At 46.3% G+C, this 21,963-nt stretch overlaps 1 protein-coding gene across 1 annotated transcript in view; it reads right to left on the bottom strand.

The window, feature by feature from the left end:
• Positions 1-1,690: 1,690 nt before the first annotated feature.
• dcst2 (DC-STAMP domain containing 2) overlaps positions 1,691-21,963 on the bottom strand; it is a 33,122-nt gene continuing 12,849 nt past the window's right edge. The window contains exons 7-15 of the mRNA XM_085803265.1: positions 21,101-21,314; positions 19,119-19,276; positions 17,416-17,580; positions 15,536-15,703; positions 7,286-7,386; positions 4,484-4,635; positions 4,139-4,263; positions 2,630-2,750; positions 1,691-1,877 (exon numbers count right to left, since the gene is read on the bottom strand). Coding sequence (XP_085659391.1) covers positions 1,691-1,877; positions 2,630-2,750; positions 4,139-4,263; positions 4,484-4,635; positions 7,286-7,386; positions 15,536-15,703; positions 17,416-17,580; positions 19,119-19,276; positions 21,101-21,314 — 1,391 coding nt within the window. The remainder of the gene's footprint in view (positions 1,878-2,629; positions 2,751-4,138; positions 4,264-4,483; positions 4,636-7,285; positions 7,387-15,535; positions 15,704-17,415; positions 17,581-19,118; positions 19,277-21,100; positions 21,315-21,963) is intronic.

Here is a 21,963-nt window from a genome sequence, read left to right as displayed (position 1 = left end):
CAACAGTGGGTGGTGGTGACCTCTGACCTGGAGCAGGAAACTTTTATTTTATTGTGTTTTTATGTTTTTATTATTGCCATCTTTTACTTCTTTATTTTCAATAAAAGTTTAACATTTTCCCAGAATTCACTGCAGTGCTGACTCTGACTCACAACCACTGCTCTCATTGGTCACAGCGAGGTGGGCGGGGCTTATTGACACGGGAAAACTCGTTAAAGGATAATTACCGTTGTTTTGTTTTTTTTACAACCTGGACCTTATTTCTAGCATAAAATCCGATCATTTCCTCCCCCAGATAACTCTGGTGTCATTACAAGTGGTTGTGATGAAATGAGCTCCAGCCGAGAGCTGCTCGGCCGGCCAACCTCCGTCGTCATCCCGGGGGAGAAAACTATCGCTAATTAACTTACCTGCAGGTTTTTAGAGGTTTACCACCGGCTGGTTACATTATTTCTAGGAGATAAATGTTGGTCTCATTGATGAAATCTAACTGTAGCTGCGCAGCTTGTTGCTAAAGCTAATGCTAATGCTACGGTTGATTTCTGCGTGTTTCCGACTTGTCAGAACAAAATGAGCAGCTGGATGAAGTTCAGCTTCCACAGGCTTCCTCTCCTCAACCTGGACTCACTAAAGCTCCGGCTAGTTGAGATAAAAATGGACCTGAACGCCGAAGCAGAATGATTATTATCAGAATGAGCCGCGCTGTGTGGCGCTCAGAGATGACATCATCCAGGTCAGAGGTCAGTAGGTCAACCTACAGACCCCGGATGTTGATAACAGCTAACCCCGGACTCAGAGGGGAATAGCACTAGCCTATCACAACTAAATATTGGTGAAATGAAGGAGTTTCTCTGCAGATAATGTGTTATTTACACTGCAAAAACTCAAAATCTTCCTAAGAATATTTGTCTTATTTCTTGTCAAAATGTCTCATTTCTAGTCAAAACTAATCTCTTTCCACATAAAATAAGACTCATCACCTAAAAATTAACTTGTTTTTAATAATTTTCACTTGATTTGTAAGTAGAAAAATCTGCAAGTGAAAGCAAGTTTTTTGTGTTTGTAATAAGAAAGAAAAACTTGCTCCACTATCAGATTTTTCTACTTATTTCATGTGAAAATCTGCTTGAAAGAAGTAAAAAGTGTCTAGAAACAAGCTGCTTTTTATGTAATGAGTCTTATTTTAAGTAGAATGAGATTAGTTTTGACTAGAAATGACATTTTGACTAGAAATAAAACAAATATTCTTGGTAAGATTTTGAGTTTTTGCAGTGTAGAGGCTGCATTCTGCTGCCCTGTAGACTCCATTATACGGATATACGCGCCTCTCGGCTGGAGCTCATTTCATCACAACCACTTGTAATGACACCAAAGTTATCTGGGGGAGGAAATGATCGGATTTTAGGATAGAAATAAGGTCCAGATTGTAAAAAATGGCAATTATCCTTTAAGTTTAAGTTCTAAACGACTTTGTCTGAGTGTTTATTTAATTAAACAGACAGGGTTCGTTAACATAACAGCTTCCTCCTGTCGGACCGGTTCATCTCGTCTGATATTTACTCAGTTACCGCCCGGTCCTCTCTCTCCTCGTCGCCATGGAAACACGTCCGATTCACAAACCGATGACTCAGCAGAAAAACAAAAACAGAACAAAACAAAACTCTAAACTCAGGTTGGACTTTTATCAACTTTAATCACAGAGAGAAGCTGCGACACGCGGCTCTAAACCCACGACGACCGCGGAGAGGGCGTCGTCATGGTGACCGCAGCTGGTCACTATGGAGCCGGTGGAGCGGAAGGAGTCGCCGCTGCTGTCGGACTCGTCTGACCCGGGTCGGTCCTGGTCCTCCGCGTCTGCTTCACTGGCGTCAGACAGGCTGGGAAAACAGAGCGTCTGGTGCTTTAAAGGGATAGTTCAACATTTAGTCAAATTAACCCCATTGCCATAATCCCTATAGTCATAGCAGTAGGTTTGTTACCTTTAATTGTCGGTGCAAGCTGTTTTTAGAACGGCGGAGCAGAGCTGTGAGCTGCTCAGAGCTACGCTACGGAGGCTCATTATGGGATTTCTTGGTTTCCCTCATCAAACTCATCAAATACACAATCCAACAACTCCACAACGCTCTGGTGGACAAGTTGTGAGCTGCACATTCACCACGCTATGAGATAATAACACAACGTTACCACACAGAGTTGTTTTAGAGGGAAATACAGAGACTGTTGATGAAAAACTGTCCCTGAAGGCAACGTGCATCAGTGGTTTTGCATGAATTTACCTCTAAAACAACTCTGTGTGGTAACGTTGTGTTATTATCTCATAGCGTGGTGAATGTGCAGCTCACAACTTGTCCACCAGAGCGTTGTGGAGTTGCTGGATTGTGTATTTGATGAGTTTGATGAGGGAAACCAAGAAATCCCATAATGAGCCTCCGTAGGGTAGCTCTGAGCAGCTCACGGCTCTGCTCCGCCGTTCTAAAAATAGCTTGCACCGACAAATACGAACCTACTGCTATGACTATAGGGATTATGGCAATGGGGGAATTTGTTGAACTAAAATGTTGAACTATCCCTTTAATGTTTGAGTTGATTATCTTCTAATATCACTCAGGTGATGATGTCATTCACTCACAGCTCCTCCTCCTCCTCCTCGTCCTCCTCGCCGCCGCCGCTGTCGTCCTGGAAGGTCGAAGGTCGAACACACACCACACAGGTGTTTCCCAGCCGGAGGAAACATGGCCGACAGTAGAGGCCTGAAGAGGGAGAGGAAGCTCTGAGCTACAGTTACAGTCTGTTATCTGACTTCAGCTGAGTCAACAACACTTAGAGCTGCAGCACACTCCCTGAACACACACACACACACACACACACACACACACACTGTGACAGAACACACACACACACACCCCTCTCTTCTCTACATGTGAATGTTGTGCACATTCTATATTTTCCTGACTGTAAACAAACACTAATGTTTCTTTAAACCTGCTCACCTGACTGAACTAGAGGTAGTTAACCTTTCTGTGATAGACAGATAGATAGATAGATAGATAGATAGATAGATAGATAGATAGATAGATAGATAGATAGATAGATAGATAGATAGATAGATAGATAGATAGATAGATAGATAGATAGATAGATAGATAGATAGATACGATTCTTTCTAAAAACTCCGGCTAGAATGGAGATTTTGGAAAACTCTGCACGTTTGCATGTAAACAGAGAAAAACAGAGTTTTTAGGGTAGCCAACGTCAGATTGTGGTCCGGGAAGCTACTCCTGTGTCAAAAAGGCAACATTGTTAACAAGCTATGGTGATCATGGATGCATGCAGAGTAGCACACAAACGATGCATCTGGCGCCATCTTTTCCAAAAGAATGAAATGACATTGTTGTTGTTGCTACGCGGGATTCTGATTGGCTAACGTGGACTTGAGCTTCTCGCTACACTGCCACCTACAGGTTTGGCATGCTCTTGACGGCATATACACGGGTTAATGTAAACGAAAACTTCTCTGTAAACGGACCGGTGTGCATGCAGAGGGTGAAATGTCCGTTCATGAAAATAGCCGGACACGTGTAAACGTAGTCTCAGTGTCTCCCTTTGTCTTTGTCTGATCGCCGTTGTTTCTTCCCCACGGCCCCGTGAGCCAGTGTTTCCCCTTCTAGTTTTATGAGTGAATGAAACTCTTTTGTGTCACAGAACCTGTGTTTTTGCCTGAGTCTCCTCACCACCTGACAAGGTGTTTACCTGTCCCTGTGGCCTGTGGATCCCCTGCCCATCAACCCATCAATCAACCAATCATATCTATTACATCCAGTTTGCCTGTTCACCTGCTGGCTTTAATCAACATCCCTTGTTCTTTTTTAGTTTTTTAGTATGTTTTTATTTGAACTTGTATTATGAGTATTTTAAACTATTTATTGCACTCTCCGCACTTTCTCTTTTTCTCTTTTCTTTCTTGGATATGTGTGCCATTGTTACTATTGTAGTGTATGTATTGTGTATGTATGTATTGCAAGTACAAAGCAGCTGTTTCGACACCACTTGCCCAAGACAAATTTCCCATCCGGGACAAATAAAGTTGATTTGATTTGATTTGATTTGGCCCCTCCCCCAGGTGTTTACAGGTGTTCACCTGGACACGGTGTGAGGTGACAGGTGACTCTGTCCTCCTCCGACCTCACGTCCTCTCCACAGGACAGACAGGACAGGGGGGGGGACAGACCCAGCAGCCGGGACAGCTGAGCTCCTCCAGGTAACCTGGCAACACACACACACACACTGTGTTCCCGTGGTAACCTGCTTCGTAGTGATGACGTCATTCATTCTGTTTCATTAAAGATCGTTACAGCTCTATAAGGATGAGTGTTCGACTATGTATGTATGATGTGCCCTGACACTGTCATTGTTGAAAGAAAATTTGAATAAAAAAAATAAGTTACAAAAAAAAAAAAAGAACGTTACAGCTCCATGTTTGTACCTCAGCAGGAGGCTCCGCCCCCCTCCTCCTCCTGCTCCTCCACCTCCTCCTTCTCCTCCTCCTCCTGCTCCTCCTCCTCCTGACCTCCTCAGAGCCTCCCTCTCCGTCCTCCTCTGGTCCAGGATCTGCTGACGGAGGAACTGGATCCTCTCCTGATGAACACAACAGGACACTGGTGATGTCATAGAGCCACGTGACCGTTCAGCCAAAGATCCTCTAACTGGTCTCCTAAAGGGGGCGGAGTCACGGTCTGCTGGTCTCCTAAAGGGGGCGGAGTCACGGTCTGTCTGCTGGTCTCCTAAAGGGGGCGGAGTCACGGTCTGCTCTGCTGGTCTCCTGAAGGGGGCGGAGTCACGGTCTGTTGGTCTCCTAAAGGGGGCGGAGTCACGGCCTGCCGGTCTCCTAAAGGGGGCGGAGTCACGGTCTGTTGGTCTCCTAAAGGGGGCGGAGCCATGCTCTGTTTGTCTCCTAAAGGGGGCGGAGTCATGCTCTGTTTGTCTCCTAAAGGGGGCGGAGTCACGGTCTGCTCTGCTGGTCTCCTGAAGGGGGCGGAGTCACGGTCTGCTGGTCTCCTAAAGGGGGCGGAGTCACGGTCTGCTCTGCTGGTCTCCTGAAGGGGGCGGAGTCACGGTCTGTTGGTCTCCTAAAGGGGGCGGAGTCGCGGTATCTCTGCTGGTCTCCTAAAGGAGGCGGAGTCACGGTCTGCTGGTCTCCTAAAGGAGGCGGAGTCACTGTCTGCTGGTCTCCTAAAGGGGGCGGAGTCACTGTCTGCTGGTCTCCTATAGGAGGCGGAGTCACGGTCTGTTGTCTCCTAAAGGAGGCGGAGTCACTGTCTGCTGGTCTCCTAAAGGGGGCGGAGTCACGGTCTGTTAGTCTCCTAAAGGGGGCGGAGTCACGGTCTGTTGTCTCCTAAAGGGGGCGGAGTCACGGTCTGCTGGTCTCCTAAAGGGGGCGGAGTCACGGTCTGCCGGTCTCCTAAAGGGGGCGGAGTCACTGTCTGCTGGTCTCCTATAAGAGGCGGAGTCACGGTCTGCCGGTCTCCTAAAGGGGGCGGAGTCACGGTCTGCCGGTCTCCTAAAGGGGGCGGAGTCACGGTCTGTTGTCTCCTAAAGGAGGCGGAGTCACGGTCTGTTGTCTCCTAAAGGGGGCGGAGTCACGGTCTGTTGTCTCCTAAAGGGGGCGGAGTCACGGTCTGCCGGTCTCCTAAAGGGGGCGGAGTCACGGTCTGTTGTCTCCTAAAGGAGGCGGAGTCACGGTCTGTTGTCTCCTAAAGGAGGCGGAGTCACGGTCTGCTGGTCTCCTAAAGGAGGCGGAGTCACGGTCTGTTGTCTCCTAAAGGGGGCGGAGTCACGGTCTGTTGTCTCCTAAAGGAGGCGGAGTCACGGTCTGCCGGTCTCCTAAAGGGGGCGGAGTCACTGTCTGCTGGTCTCCTAAAGGGGGCGGAGTCACGGTCTTCTAGTCTCCTAAAGGGGGCGGAGTCATGGTCTCTTAAAGGGGGCGGAGTCACGGTCTGCGGGTCTCCTAAAGGAGGCGGAGTCATGGTCTCCTAAAGGGGGCGGAGTCACGGTCTGATAGTCTCCTAAAGGAGGCGGAGTCATGGTCTCCTAAAGGGGGAGGAGTCACGGTCTGCTGGTCTCCTAAAGGGGGCGGAGTCACGGTCTGCAGGTCTCCTAAAGGGGGCGGAGTCACGGTCTGCAGGTCTCCTAAAGGGGCCGGAGTCACGGTCTTCTAGTCTCCTAAAGGGGGCGGAGTCATGGTCTGTTAGTCTCCTAAAGGGGGCGGAGTCACGGTCTGCTGGTCTCCTAAAGGGGGCGGAGTCACGGCCTGCTGGTCTCCTAAAGGGGGCGGAGTCACGGTCTGTTGGTCTCCTAAAGGGGGCGGAGTCACGGCCTGCTGGTCTCCTAAAGGGGGCGGAGTCACGGCCTGCTGGTCTCCTAAAGGGGGCGGAGTCACGGTCTGCTGGTCTCCTAAAGGGGGCGGAGTCACGGCCTGCTGGTCTCCTAAAGGGGGCGGAGTCACGGAGAAGCCTAGTGACATAGATACAGGAAGCTGACTCGTAGTGGTTTCTAAACCGTCTTTGGTCCAGGTCTAGGTGGTTCAGGTCTAGGTGGTTCAGGTCTAGGTGGTTCAGGTCTGGACCTGCCTTCTCCCCCTCATTCCTCAGATTCCTGTCATGTCTGAGTCTGGTAACCAGCTGGTTTTCCTCTGGAGGGGGCGGGGCTACACGGGGAGGGGGCGTGGCCAACAGGTAGACCAGCTCCATAGACCTGTCTTGTCTTTATTGATTTGTGGGTCAATGACATGATGCAACCCAGTGTCAAGTGGTGTAACCAGTATTTTTTCATAAACATTTGATTATGTACAGGAAAATAAATTAGCTTTTACAATGCAACTCTATGTTTCTTAACAAATTTCACATAATTTGTCACATTATTTAGAATAAAAGTGGTGTTTTTAGGATATGTCCTGCTCAGTATTACCAAATTAATTCAAATTTGAATATAGAAATACAAAAAAATCTATTTTAATTTAATGTTTTCAGAAGAAAGTATATTTTAAGTAGTAAGCAAGTAGTTTTAAGTACACTTAAATCCACTGTAGGTGGTTATACCATTTAACATTTGTCTGATTTTTGTTAAAAAATGGTTCAAATTTCATTTCAAATGACATAAAACCAACATGAATACAAAATGTACATTTTAACACATCTGATGCATGTTTTTAAGACAATTTTTGTCACAGACCCTTATTATTGATTATTGAATAATTAGTCATGGTGTGTGTGTGTGTGTGTGTGTGTACCGTCTCTCTCTCCGGGTGGTGAGCAGCACACACCAGTCGTCTGCAGCGTTGGATCAGTCCTCCGCTCACTGAGACCAGCAGAGCCAGACCCAGCAGGAACCCTGCAGCACCACGGACAGACCATAGTTATAGCTATAAATCACATTTTCACCTCACTGAATCCCCGTTTAGACTAATCTGATGTTTGTAAAGTTTATAAAACGATTTATTTGACAAACATTACTATTTCTGTGAGCACGTTTTTGTAATGGACCACTCGCACAATGTAGTGTGACGCACTTCCGCTTTAAGAAGTTACGGTCTGCTCACTTCCGACGGTCATCGTTACCATAGCGCTGCTGTATTTAGATTAGCTACATATAACATCCATCCATCCATCCATTTTCATCCGCTTATCCGAGTCCGGGTCGCGGGGGCAGCAGTCGGAGCAGGGATCCCCAGACTTCCCTCCCCCCGGACACTTCCTCCAGCTCTTCCGGGGGGACCCCAAGGCGTTCCCAGGCCAGCCGAGTGACGTAGTCACTCCAGCGTGTCCTGGGTCTTCCCCGGGGCCTCCTCCCGGTGGGGCATGCCCGGAACACCTCACGAGGGAGGCGTCCAGGGGGCATCCTATACAGGTGCCCGAGCCACCTCAGCTGGCTCCTCTCGATGTGGAGGAGCAGCGGCTCTACTCCGAGCTCCTCCCGGGTGACAGAGCTCCTCACCCTATCTCTAAGGGAGCGCCCCGCCACCCTGCGGAGGAAACTCATTTCGGCCGCTTGTATCCGGGATCCCGTTCTTTCGGTCATGACCCAGAGTTCATGACCATAGGTGAGGGTGGGAACGTAGATCGACCGGTAAATCGAGAGCTTTGCCTTTCGGCTCAGCTCCTTCTTCACCACGACGGACCGATACAATGACCGCATTACTGCGGCCGCCGCACCGATCCGCCTGTCGATCTCGCGCTCCGTTCTCCCCTCACTCGTGAACAAGACCCCAAGATACTTAAACTCCTCCACCTGAGGCAGGAACTCTCCCCCGACCTGGAGGGTGCAAGCCACCTTTTTCCGGTCGAGAACCATGGCCTCGGACTTAGAGGTGCTGATTCTCATCCCAGCTGCTTCACACTCGGCTGCAAACCGCCCCAGTGCATGCTGAAGGTCCTGGCTCGAGGGAGCCAACAAGACCACATCATCTGCAAAAAGCAGAGATGAAATCAAGTGGCTCCCGAACCGTACACCTTCCGGCCCTTGGCTGCGCCTAGAAATTCTGTCCATATAAATAATGAACAGAACCGGTGACAAAGGGCAGCCCTGCCGGAGTCCAACACGCACCGGGAACAGGTCTGACTTACTGCCGGCAATGCGAACCAAGCTCCTGCTCCGGTCATACAGGGACCGTACAGCCCTCAGCAGAGGGCCTCCGACCCCATACTCTCGGAGCACCTCCCACAGGATGCCACGTGGGACACGGTCGAAAGCCTTCTCCAAGTCCACAAAACACATGTGGACTGGTTGGGCAAACTCCCATGCACCCTCGAGCACCCTGCGGAGGGTGTAGAGCTGGTCCAGCGTTCCACGGCCAGGACGAAAACCGCATTGTTCCTCCTGAATCCGAGGTTCGACTATCGGCCGAATTCTCCTCTCCAGCACCCTGGAATAGACTTTCCCCGGAGGCTGAGGAGTGTGATCCCCCGGTAGTTGGAACACACCCTCCGGTCCCCCTTTTTGAAGAGAGGGACCACCACCCCGGTCTGCCAGTCCAGAGGCACTGTCCCCGACTGCCATGCGATGCTGCAGAGGCGTGTCAGCCACGACAGCCCCGCAACATCCAGAGACTTGAGGTACTCAGGGCGGATCTCATCCACCCCCGGTGCCTTGCCACCGAGGAGCTTCCGGACTACCTCAGTGACTTCAGCTTGGGTGATGAATGAATCAACCTCTGAATCCACAGCCTCTGCTTCCTCGACGGAAGGCGTGTCAGTGGGATTGAGGAGATCCTCGAAGTATTCCTTCCACCGTCCGACGATATCCCCAGTCGAGGTCAACAGCTCCCCTCCTCCACTGTAAACAGTGTTGGCGGAGCACTGCTTCCCCCTCCTGAGGCGTCGGATGGTTTGCCAGAATTTCCTCGAGGCCGACCGGTAGTCCTCCTCCATGGCCTCCCCGAACTTTTCCCAGACCCGAGTTTTTGCTTCCGCGACCGCCCGGGCTGCCGTCCGCTTGGCCTGCCGGTACCCGTCAGCTGCCTCGGGAGTCCCCCGAGCTAGCCAGGCTCGGTAGGACTCCTTCTTCAGCTTGACGGCATCCCTTACTTCTGGTGTCCACCACCGGGTTCGGGGATTACCGCCACGACAAGCACCGGAGACCTTACGGCCACAGCTCCGGACGGCCGCGTCAACAATGGAAGTGGAGAACATGGTCCATTCAGACTCAATGTCTCCGGCCCCCCTCGGAATCCGGTCAAAGCTCTCCCGGAGGTGGGAGTTGAAGACCTCCCTGACAGGGGATTCTGCCAGACGTTCCCAGCAGACCCTCACGATACGCTTGGGTCTGCCAAGTCTGACCAGCTTCCTCCCCTGCCAGCGGATCCAACTCACCACCAGGTGGTGATCAGTTGACAGCTCAGCCCCTCTCTTCACCCGAGTGTCCAAGACATACGGCCGGAGATCAGATGACACGACTACAAAGTCGATCATTGACCTCCGGCCTAGGGTGTCCTGGTGCCACGTGCACTGATGGACACCCTTATGCTTGAACATGGTGTTCGTTATGGACAAACCGTGGCTAGCACAGAAGTCCAATAACAAAACACCGCTCGGGTTCAGATCGGGGAGGCCGTTCCTCCCAATCACACCTCTCCAGGTAACACTGTCGCTGCCTAGTGAGCAGTGAAGTCCCCCAGCAGAACGATGGAGTCCCCAGTTGGAGCACTTTCCAGCACCCCTCCCAGGGCCTCCAGGAAGGCCGGGTACTCTGCACTGCCGTTCGGCCCGTAGGCCGAGACAACAGTGAGAGACCTATCCCCGACCCGAAGGCGCAGGGAAACGACCCTCTCGTTCAGTGGGGAGAACTCCAACACATGGCGGCTGAGCTGGGGGGCTATGAGCAAGCCCACACCAGCTCGCCGCCTCTCACCATGGGCAACTCCAGAGTGGAAGAGAGTCCAGCCTCTCTCAAGGAGTTGGGTTCCAGAGCCCAGGCTGTGCGTGGAGGTGAGCCCGACTATCTCTAGTCGATACCTCTCAGCCTCCCGCACGAGCTCAGGCTCTTTCCCCCCCAGCAAGGTGACATTCCATGTCCCTAAAGCCAGAGTCGTTGTCCGGGGATTGGGTCGCCGGGGCCCCCGCCCACGGCTGCCACCCAAAACACACGGCACCGGCCCCTCATGGTCCTTCCTGCGGGTGGTGGGCCTACTGGAAGGCGGGCCCACGTCGCTCCTTCGGGCTGGGCCCGGCCGGGTCCCGTGGGCGGAGACCCGGCCACCAGGCGCTCGCCTGCGAGCCCCAACCCCAGGCCTGGCTCCAGGGTGGGGCCCCGGCGACGTGAACGTCCTTGATATTGTTCCACTCATAAGGGGTTTTGGAACATACATATACACTTTACACCTAACTCTCTCATTCTACATTCATAGTTATGTCTTGTTACTAGTATAGTCAGTTCAGTTTGTATTCATTAGATTCACATGACGTCACTGTGTTTCTGCGCCGCCATATTTGTGTCTGAATCAGGGCGATCTGGGCTCAGATCACAGCGTCACGTTACCAGAACAAGTGGAGTAGTAGGAGGAAATCAGCAAGAGACCGAAAATTGAGGTTATTTGAAAGATGCCAGGATTATATTGTGCTGTTGACTGTGATAGCAGTCGCCAAAGAAACCCCGGACTGCAGTTTTATTCCATCCCAAAAGACGTATTATAGGCGGAATAAATAGTTGACTGCAGGCAGTCTATCAGTGCAGCGTGGGCTGTGACAAGTCTCACAAAAAAAGGGGATTCAAAGGGGATTCACTTTTTTATATTGAATTTTTATATTGAATTCTGCATTTTGATTACTTTCTTATTAATTACTCACTGATTCTGCATTTAGGGTCTTTTATTTCTGTATAACAGACCGTTGCTAAGTAAAACGGGCCGTTGCTAGGGACGCCGCTCTGATCAACGGAGCAGGGCAGAAGAACTATCAAGGATTTTTACCTTGTGTTTCATTTTTACCAGCTTCAGACTAATTGTGATGTTAGAAAAATGACTTGTAGCTTGTTAGAGGGAGAGTGGAGGCTCTCTGCCTCCCTCACCGCTGCTGGAATCAAACCTGCGATCAGAGCGGACAGAGCGGACGGGCCAGCGCAGTGTCACAGCTGTGACCAGCTGTGTCTGTGCCACCGCGAGTCCGTGACACAAACGTGTCCCGTATCGTAACCTCTTATGACAGACAGGACGACATAAATGCGCACATCGTAACATTTACATGATAATTCATCAATCTACTGATTGATTATCAGAAGCTCGTTGAAAACAACTACACACGAGTCGACAAGAGGAGGGTGAGGAGCAAACAGCGGAGAAGTGACCGGACTAAGGACTTTGATCAATATTACGTCTCAAATTAATTAATTAATTCATAAACTGTGTAATAAGTGGGATAATATAGAGTTAGTCTGTTGTTATAGAGATATAAACCCAGACAGGATGTATAAACCCTGTCATTTTGTCAAGAAACTGTCATTTCCATCCTGCGGTTTGCATGCTGTCATATGAGGAGACCTGTCAAATCGGACACAAATATGGCGGCGGTCCCTTCGACGTGACGTCACTGCAACCTATGAATAGTAGTCAAAGCATTTTTTATCATTTAATCATTGATCGCATTTTGCCGTTAGCCACCTGGCTAACTTAGCATACTGGCTATATGAACATTAGAGGATAAATAAAATTACATAACTATGAATGTAGAATGAGAGAGTTAGGTGTAAAGTGTTATATGTAGGCTAATCTAAATACAGCAAGATGACCGCCGGAAGTGAGCAGACCGTAACTTCTTAAACCGGAAGTACGTCACACTACATTGTGCAAGTGGTCCATTAATCATGATTTTTTAGATTAGCTGGGCTCGCCGTTAGCTGTTGGCCGTTAGCCATTAGTGGTGTCTTTAATAACTCAACTCAATAAACGGTCCACGTAAAAAAAAAAATTCTCCAGCAGATACCTTAGTTACAACATGACTGAGCTAACTGGAGTAGTTTCATGTCGTGTCCCACAACGGGAGGGTTTTAACAGCTGACGTCCTGCTGTTAGCTTAGCTACCGCTGTTAGCTCAGCTGCTGCCGTTAGCTGTCCCTGCTAGCTTCATTGTTCATTAATGGGCTCCGGACTAATTTCTCTGACCTGGAAGGGAACAATGCGGAAGCTGGAATAAGTCCGAATTTTGAGTTAATTTAATTGTAAAGCGAATTTTAAAATTTAAATGATGGTTTAAATGATGGACGTTACTTGCGACCACAGATTCCCACAGATTCTTGAACAAAAACAATTCTATATGTCCAGACGCTACTTCACCTTCAGAAAACTACTGACTGTTAGACCAGGGAACATTCAAGGAATTCAGGGTTTACTGGAGGACTATATTGACATACATGGTTTAACCCCCCCCGCCCCCCCCTTGTGAATGGTTCGAGGCCTCAGACAGGAAGTGTTTGTCATTCTTCTGCTTCTTCTGTGTTTTTTACAGCTCTGTCGTCGCTGTGTCTCAGCTGTCAATCAAAACCTGTTCAGACCTGAACAACACTGAGCTCTGACCCCCCCCCAACCCCCTCCCCCCATCATACACATTCCCGACGCCCCCTCAGTTCCATAAGACACATTCCTGACCCCCCCCCCTCTGTGCAGCAGCTCCAGGCGACTCTACGTCTCCTCCTGCTCAGGTTTCAGTTCAGAGTCACATGGATCAATACACAGAGCTGATCAGCTGATCGTCCGTTTCTCTTAAAGGTGTAGCGCTACACTGATCAATAAATATATAGATTATCTGTAATAACAATAAACTCTGTGTTTATTATGGATTAAACAATATTTAACTTCTACTACCTCGTGTCAACGAGCTGGTGTTTGTCACTGGAGGTCAAAGGTCACTGATGACATCATCACTCTGATGCTTGATTGATTGATTGATGTATCCACTTTTTTTTTTTTAACTTTTTGAGACATTTTACCATTTCTTTCTAGGAATGTTTAAACTTTTTTTTTTTTTAATTTTACCACTTTTTTCTAAATTTTTAAAAACTATATTTTGAGAGATTCTACCACTTTTTTCTAATTAGTGTGACTGCTGAAGCAGTCACACTATTGTTCTTCTGTTTGGCCATTTTCTTCCGCCTTTTTACGGTCTTCTTCTAGTCCTTCATACTTTGTGCTATTTCAACAATTCATATATCAAAACGTGCAGCTTTTTTTGAACTTTATCGGCATTACTTTTCTCTTTTTAACTATTTATACTTTTTCAAATATTTAACTTTTTCACAAAAAATCTCACATTCATCAAAGTCTCAACCTCTCTTCTTCACAACTCCACTGTAGTGTAGAGGTTAGGGTGGATGTTTGCCAACCCTAAGGTCACTGGTTCGAATCCAAGGGAAGAACTCTTCTTATGTTATGTTGAATTCTGCTCTCCTCCACTGCCTTCAATTGGTTACAGGTGTTTGTTATCTCCTTGATTACTCGTACCAGTTTGCAGCACATCATCACATTACAATGAATGACAACAGTTTTGAAAGCAGTGTGCTCTCTGTAGCTGAGTGGCAGAGTAAAGGCTTAGTGATCATATGGTCATGGGTTCGATTCCTGCCTCAGTCTTTTCACTTCATTGCTTGACTTTTGATTCCAATTATTCAGCTGTCATTGGACAGTCTTTGATTCCTCATAGTATAAAGCTCATTGTAACTCAGGTTCTCTGTGGCCATATGGTTAGTGTGTTAGGTGTTGTGCTATTTCAACAATTCATATATCAAAACGTGCAGCTTTTTTTGAACTTTATCGGCATTACTTTTCTCTTTTTAACTATTTATACTTTTTAAAATATTTAACTTTTTCTGCCACGATTCCTTACTTTTTTTTTTAAGCAGAAGCCAGTGATCCTCTTATCAAAGGTTTTCTTTACCCCTCACATACTGTCTCTGTCTGTAGCCTAGTGGTTAGCTTGCTGGTCTGGAGACCTGAAGGTTGCTGGTTCGAATCTTGCCTCAACAACAATTATAGTGAATTATTTTCCCAGTCGTCCTCTGTTGACTTCTGATAACTTGCTTCATGTTGAAACTGCTGCTCTCAGCCTGAAATTCACAGAAATTTTCATTCTAAGTCATTCAAGCTTGACTCTCAAGCTTTCTTGATGTTAACTGTGTGTGCACCGTGGCCTAGAGGCAGAGTGGAAGTCTAATGACCATGAGGTTGTGGGTTCGATTCCGACCTTGGGCAAACATTTGTATGGTGATCGCTGCTTGCACTATTTGCTAATTCTGCAACAGCGTTCAGTTGCTATCAGCAGTCACACCATTTCCATTCTTGGAAATGCTTTTTCTAGTTTTTTTCTAACGTTATCACTTTTTTTCAAATCTTTATTTCTAATTTTTTAATTTTTTGAGAAATGTTTCAATTTTTTTTAGAACTTTTTGGGGATAAATTTCACCATTTTTTTCTAGAAAATTTGTAACTTTTTTTTTTTTTTCATTTTACAACTTTATTCTAGAATTTTGTAAAAACTTTTTTGATATATTTTACCAGTTTTTTTTTCTTTTTTTAATTTTTAAAAACTTTTTGGGGATAAATTTTAAAATAAAATTTTTTTTGAGAAATGTTATCACTTCTTTTTTTTTTCCCAGAAATCAGCGTCTTGTTGCTGTAAATGTGGATGAAGCAGCAGCTGATTTACACTGATCGCCTGTTGATTGACCAATGTATTGATCGGGTATTGATTTTGTCAATTTATAATTTAATTTTTTTTTTTCCTTTTTCTTTATGTAAACAGTTTTTTTGTATTAATTCAGTATCTTTCATTTTTCTATGTTAATTTGTCTTTCTTTTTTTTTTGTATTTTATGTTGTGAATTTCTGTGTTGTCTTCCTACTCTGAAGACCACCGCTGTTGTTGTTGTTGTTTTTTACATAGGGGAGGTATTTTTATAAGCCTTCTACCTCTCCTGCACAATGTTTAATTTGACTATTTTCATTGTTTATGCAGGTTTTATATATAATGTGCAAATAAAAGACTAAACTTAAACCTCACCCAGCAGGAAGCAGGTGGCGATCGCCGGCGGCGACGGCGCCTTCAGACACTTCCTGCTGATCACCGTGATGTTTCCTCGCTGCAGGACGTTGAACGACGCCACCAGGTCTCTGAAGATGTCCGAGGCCAGGCCCGAGCCGTTCACCTGCATCGCCACGGTGACCGGGGCTGACGGACGGACGGGGGGTTACCACGGTTACCAACACAGGAGAGGAAGAGGAAGAAGGAGGAGGAGGAGTCTCGTCACCTCTAGGGATGGGCATTTAGAATCATTTTCTAACCGAGTATCCTAACCTGGTGTTACCCGGGTAACCGAATACTGTAATAAAAAATAAAATGAGGTCATGTCTGAGGGACAGAGCGCAACCGGTGCATAAATGAAATGCTCTCTGTCCGTCAGACAGTTGCATCACTGACACACAGCGTCGTCAGACTAAATATCAGCTGGATAATAAGAGTAGAGATGGATGATGAGAGATGCACATATCATGTGATATGATTGATATGCCCATCAACCCATCAATCAGCCAATCATATCTATTACATCTGGTTTGCCTGTTCACCTGCTGGATTTAATTAATTAACATCCCTTGTTCTCTTTTAGTTTTTTAGTATGTTTTTTATTTGAACTTGTCTTACGAGTATTTTAAACTATTTATTGCACTCCCTGCACTTTTTCTTTTTCTCTCTTTTCTTTTCTCTCTTTGATATGTGGGCCAGTGTTACGACTGTAATGTATGTATGGTGTATGTATGTTTTTTTTGCAAGTACAAAGCAGCTGTAATATTATGCCCATGACAAATTTCCCTCCAGGGACAAATAAAAGTTTATTTGATTTGATTTGACATACGGGGCAGATGAGCATCTTTATGCTGCGGCTGCCTCGGAGGAGAAAACTTTTCTTTTTTTTAAATCATTAGCGGTGCTTATTTATTAGTCCACACTACATGTTGGTGCCTTCGGTCCTCTCGGCCTCGCATCGTCTCAGGAAATAACTGGGAAGGTTTCAGAATGTTTGTAAACTGAAAGCAGCTGATTTTCTAACAGACTTGATGACACCTGTCGTCGCCGAGGGAACCACCACAGATTATTGTAAAAGGTTTGAAAGTCCGAGGCTCGATCCAGAAACGCTTTTACACAGCAAACAGCTTTTACACTCTGTTGCTCACCCTGAGCTTTCTCCTGGTTTTCCCTGTTAAAAGGGTTTTCCATGGAGTTTTTCCTCAGTGGATGTGAGGGTCTAAGGACAGAGGATGTTGTTATGATGGGATGTAAAGCCCTTTGAGACAAACTGGTGGTAAAAACGGGCTATACTAATAAAATTGCCTAGACTGTTGCTCTAACGTGCCGTTTTTTTAATCCTAGGTTAACCGGATAATAAATTCATAACCAGATAGCAGATTGCCTACTCGGGTACTCGGGTACTCGGGTAACCGTGCACATCCCTATAACCCTACTAGTTGGAACTACGACGGTATGTGATCGTCTTCCAACCTCTGACTTTAATTCTTGATGAATGAAAACATGAGTCTGTCTTGCGCCGGTCAAAGAATTTCATGGTGTGCGGAGGCTCATAAATGTAGTGTGGAAACACTTCACTTTTACAAAACTCCTCGTTGTCCCTTTAACTGCTGCATCATTTAGGCAATTGAACAATGAATTACAGTAGTAGTCCAGGCGGGAAAAGATGAGGGTGTGGATGGACTGTTTGAGTAAGTTTCTGGGGAGCATTGGTTTGACTTTGGCCATGTTTCTAATTTATGTGTAGAAGCAGAATTTGTAAGAAGGAGAAGGAGAAGAAGGAGGAGGAGAAGAAAGAGGAGAAGAAAGAGGAGAAGATGAAGGAGAAGAAGGAGAAGAAGGAGGAGGAGTCTGGTCACCTCTGGCCACCACGTCCTCCGTCACCTGCTGCATCACCTGGTCCAGCGTCCAGAACACCAGGAAGTCCAGCGCCACCAGCAGAGCGCCGGTCACCAGGTAGCGGAGCACCGAGGCCACACCCACCACCGCCGCCCGCCGCTCTCTGCCCGACAGCCGCAGAGACACTGAGGGGGGGGGGGGGACAGACAGACCAATCAGGAGCCAGCTTGGTATTAAAGGATAATTACGTGTTTTTTTTACAATCGGGACCTTATTTCTAGCATAAAATCCGATCATTTCCTCCCCCAGATAACTTTGGTGTCATTACAAGTGGTTGTGATGAAATGAGCTCCAGCCGAGAGGCGCATATATCCGTATAATGGCAGGGTTCCTACAGCTTAAGCCAAGTTAAATTTAAGACTTTTTAAGACTTTTTTAAAGCCACTTGAAATGAAATTTAAGACCGACTTCATAATAAACACAAATGCAGAAAAAAAAAAAAAAGAAAACCACCACATCAATTACATAGGGTTAGGGACAATTTGACCCACTTTCCTATGTGATCCAAGGTAAAGTGACTGCTACATGAACATTGGATTGTGTCTCTTTCCAGCTGTCCTTTCAAAATAAATGTCTCTTTCCAGCTGTCCTTTCAAAATAAATGTCTCTTTCCAGCTGTCCTTTCAAAATAAATGCATAAAAAGTCCAGTAAAAAAAAAAAACACTGACTCTGGAGCTGGAGGCGGTCAGAAATTTATCGTTGACGGCCGCCACTAACTTCTCTATGTCAGAATGTTACCAATTATTTTGAGATTTGAGACTAATTACAACCATAAAATACCACTTATCATGTGTTAACATTTTTAAGACTTTTGAAAAATTGATTGAAGACATTTTAATGCCAATTAAAGCCTTGTTTTTAGATTAATGAATTCAATGCCTTTTAAGACTTTTTAAGGATCCGTAAGAACCCTGAATGGAGTCTACAGGGCAGCAGAATGCAGCCTCTAAATAACACATTATCTGCAGAGAAACTCCTTCATTTCACCAATATTTAGTTCTGATAGGCTAGTGCTATTCCCCTCTGAGTCCGGGGTTAGCTGTTATCAACATCCTGACCTACTGACCTCTGACCTGGATGATGTCATCTCTGAGCTTGTTGCTACCGCTAATGCTACGGTTGGTTTCTGCGTGTTTCTGACTTGTCAGAACAAAATGAGCAGCTGGATGAAGTTCAGCTTCCACAGGCTTCCTCTCCTCAACCTGGACTCACTAAAGCTCCGGCTGGTTGAGATAAAAATGGACCCGAATGCCGAAGCAGAATGATTATTATCAGAATGAGCCGCGCTGTGTGGCGCTCAGAGATGACATCATCCAGGTCAGAGGTCAGTAGGTCAACCTACAGACCCCGGATGTTGATAACAGCTAACCCCGGACTCAGAGGGGAATAGCACTAGCCTATCACAACTAAATCTTGGTGAAATGAAGGAGTTTCTCTGCAGATAATGTGTTATTTAGAGGCTGCATTCTGCTGCCCTGTAGACTCCATTATACGGATATACGCGCCTCTCGGCTGGAGCTCATTTCATCACAACCACTTGGAATGACACCAAAGTTATCTGGGGGAGGAAATGATCGGATTTTAGGATAGAAATAAGATCCAGGTTGTAAAAAACGGAAATTATCCTTTAAGCCCCTCCCTCCCTCCCTCAGCTGGACTTACGTGGAGTGATGTAGGTCTTGGCCTCGCTGCGTGTGATTGGCAGGACCGAGGCTCCGCCCCCTGAGGCCGCCCGGCGGTCCAGCTCCTCAAACTGAGACGTGATGTAGATGTTGTCAAAGTCCAGCTCCCGGAGATACCGCCGCCGGTACCGCATCGCCCTGCACGCACAACAAAACACACACAATTTATTCACACAACTGGGACAGTACACGTTCATCTACTTTGGTGCATTTAGCATCAAATTAAACACAAATGCTAAACTTCAAGGCCGTTTCCTACACAACATAAACACACAAGACTTTAAAACCTCACAACTACACATAAGACAATAGACAAACATCATTTTGACAACATCAAAACAATGTTATAACATTTTAACCCACAATTATAGATTAAAGAACAATACACCAATGGTTCTCTTTGTTTAAATGTTTTGAACTTTTTTTTTTTGTTGAAATTTTTCCACTTTTTCATGGGATCTTGGGATGAAAAATCATGCTCCCCTGAGGAAGACCAACCGTTACTCAAATTCCTTCATCCCCTCAGTTATTCGGCTGATGAATGCCAATTTTAATGAGTAGGTTTTGTGTTTTGTCTGTGATTTATTTATTTATCATATTTATACATTCCTTCCATGCTGGAATATTTGGCATATTTACACATGTACAAGAATTACTGCTGGTTGGTTGTTGAATGTGCTTTCTGTTTATCTTTTATCTTATCTTGCCCGTAAGGGATAAATAAAGTTTTCTGAACTGAACTGAACTGAACTGACTCAGTCTCAGAACAAATATTTGTGTATTTCTGGTGTTTGTTTCAAAATTTTGTCCAATGGAGGTCGATGTGGTTGATATAAGATATTTAAAGGGATAGTTCAACATTTTGGCAATTTGCCCCGTTGCCATAATCCCTATAGTCATAGCAGTAGGTTCGTTACTTGTAATTGTCGGTGCAAGCTATTTTTAGAACGGCAGAGCAGAGCCGTGAGCTGCTCAGAGCTACGCTATGGAGGCTCATTATGGGATTTCTTGGTTTCCCTCATCAAACTCATCAAATACACAATCCAACAACTCCCCAACGCTCTGGTGGACAAGTTGTGACCTGCACATTCACCACGCTATGAGATAATAATAGAACGTTACGAAACTGAGCCGTTTTCGAGGTAAATACAGGGTAAATACAGAGTCTGCTTGATGAAAAACTGTCCCTGAAGGCAACGTGCATCAGTGGTTTTGCATGAATTTCCCTCTAAAACAACTCTGTGTGGTAACGTTGTGTTATTATCTCATAGCGTGGTGAATGTGCAGCTCAATATCCAGATTCATTCGACATAAACTGAGTTTCCCAGATCTGATGCTTTATCACCAGATGAACATCAGTTTCACTGTGAAACAACTCCCTCCACAACCTCAGTGGTTCACTTCTGGTTCACTTCTGTCAGGACAGGCCGCTCCAAAGTTCTGTTTATAAAAGCTTTAAGAATTTAGCAAGAGATGTTATCTCCACTAGTAATAATAATACCAGACAGAGTTGTTTTAGAGGGAAATTCATGTAAAACCACTGATGCACGTTGCCTTCAGGGACAGTTTTTCATCATCAGTCTCTGTATTTCCCTCTAAAACAACTCTGTGTGGTAACGTTGTGTTATTATCTCATAGCGTGGTGAATGTGCAGCTCACAACTTGTCCACCAGAGCGTTGTGGAGTTGTTGGATTGTGTATTTGATGAGTTTGATGGAGGGAAACCAAGAAATCCCATAATGAGCCTCCTCTGTAGCGTAGCTCTGAGCAGCTCACGGCTCTGCTCCGCCGTTCTAAAAACAGCTTGCACCAACAATTAAAGGTAACGAACCTACTGCTATGACTATAGGGATTATGGCAATGGGCCAATTTGACTAAATGTTGAACTATCCCTTTAAACTCTTCCACTACACCAAGGCTCTCTCTCCATTGGCTGACGAGGTGCTACAGGTGTGTGTTTACCTGAGGTAGGAGCAGGCGAGCAGCAGCAGTCCTCCGTACCGTAGCGGAGAGCTGAGCGTAGCGACCAGCTGCAGGTCTGACGACACCTCCTCCATGATGTCGTGACTCGTCTGCTGCAGCGAGACGCTGCTATTGGCCGACAGGTCGAAGCTCACCGAGGCCGACAGGTTGAACTCAAACTCGCTCTTCAGCCGCTCGAACGCCGCCACGGTGGCTGAGGAGGGACACACAGATAAAGTGAAATCGCCTTGGATTTGATGAACTGACTTTTTATTTTGGGGACTGAGTTGAAAACCTCTGAACTGGACTTTTCTTTGTGCTTTGAAACACTGGTACATATTTAAAGGAATAGTTCACCAAAAAATGAAATTCAAAGTGCACCTGGTTCCCGGTCCAACCAAAACTTTATATGAGAGTAATAATAGGGCCCGACACGAAAACGTCCATAAAACTACACAACAACCATTTAATCTTCCTCCACACTGCTCGTCCACTGCAATCCAAGTGTCCTGAAGGGAGATAGTCCAGAGTTTACTGGAAACTACCTCATTTAAGACATTTTTACAACCTGAACAGTCCTGGATTGTGCTCTGACGTTCTGTCATACCAGGCAAATTAATTACAGGGCTGTTTAGGTTGTAAAAATGTCCTAAATGAGGTAGTTTCCAGTAAACTCTGGACTATCTCCCTTTAGGCCACTAGGATTGCAGTGGACGAGCAGTGTGGAGGAATATTAAATGGTTGTTGTGTAGTTTTATGGACGTTTTTGTGTCAATATCAATACAATCAATACAAACTTTATTATCCCAGCAGGGAAGTTTGTCATGGACAGTCATGTGCCACAAGTAACTGCATTACATAAG

This window comes from Trachurus japonicus, chromosome 16, assembly GCF_045865225.1.
Source record: "Trachurus japonicus isolate A0001 chromosome 16, Traja_1.0".
Taxonomy (NCBI): Eukaryota; Metazoa; Chordata; class Actinopteri; order Carangiformes; family Carangidae; genus Trachurus; species Trachurus japonicus.
Note: the sequence above shows the minus strand (reverse complement) of the source record. Positions and strands in the feature narration are given on the sequence as shown.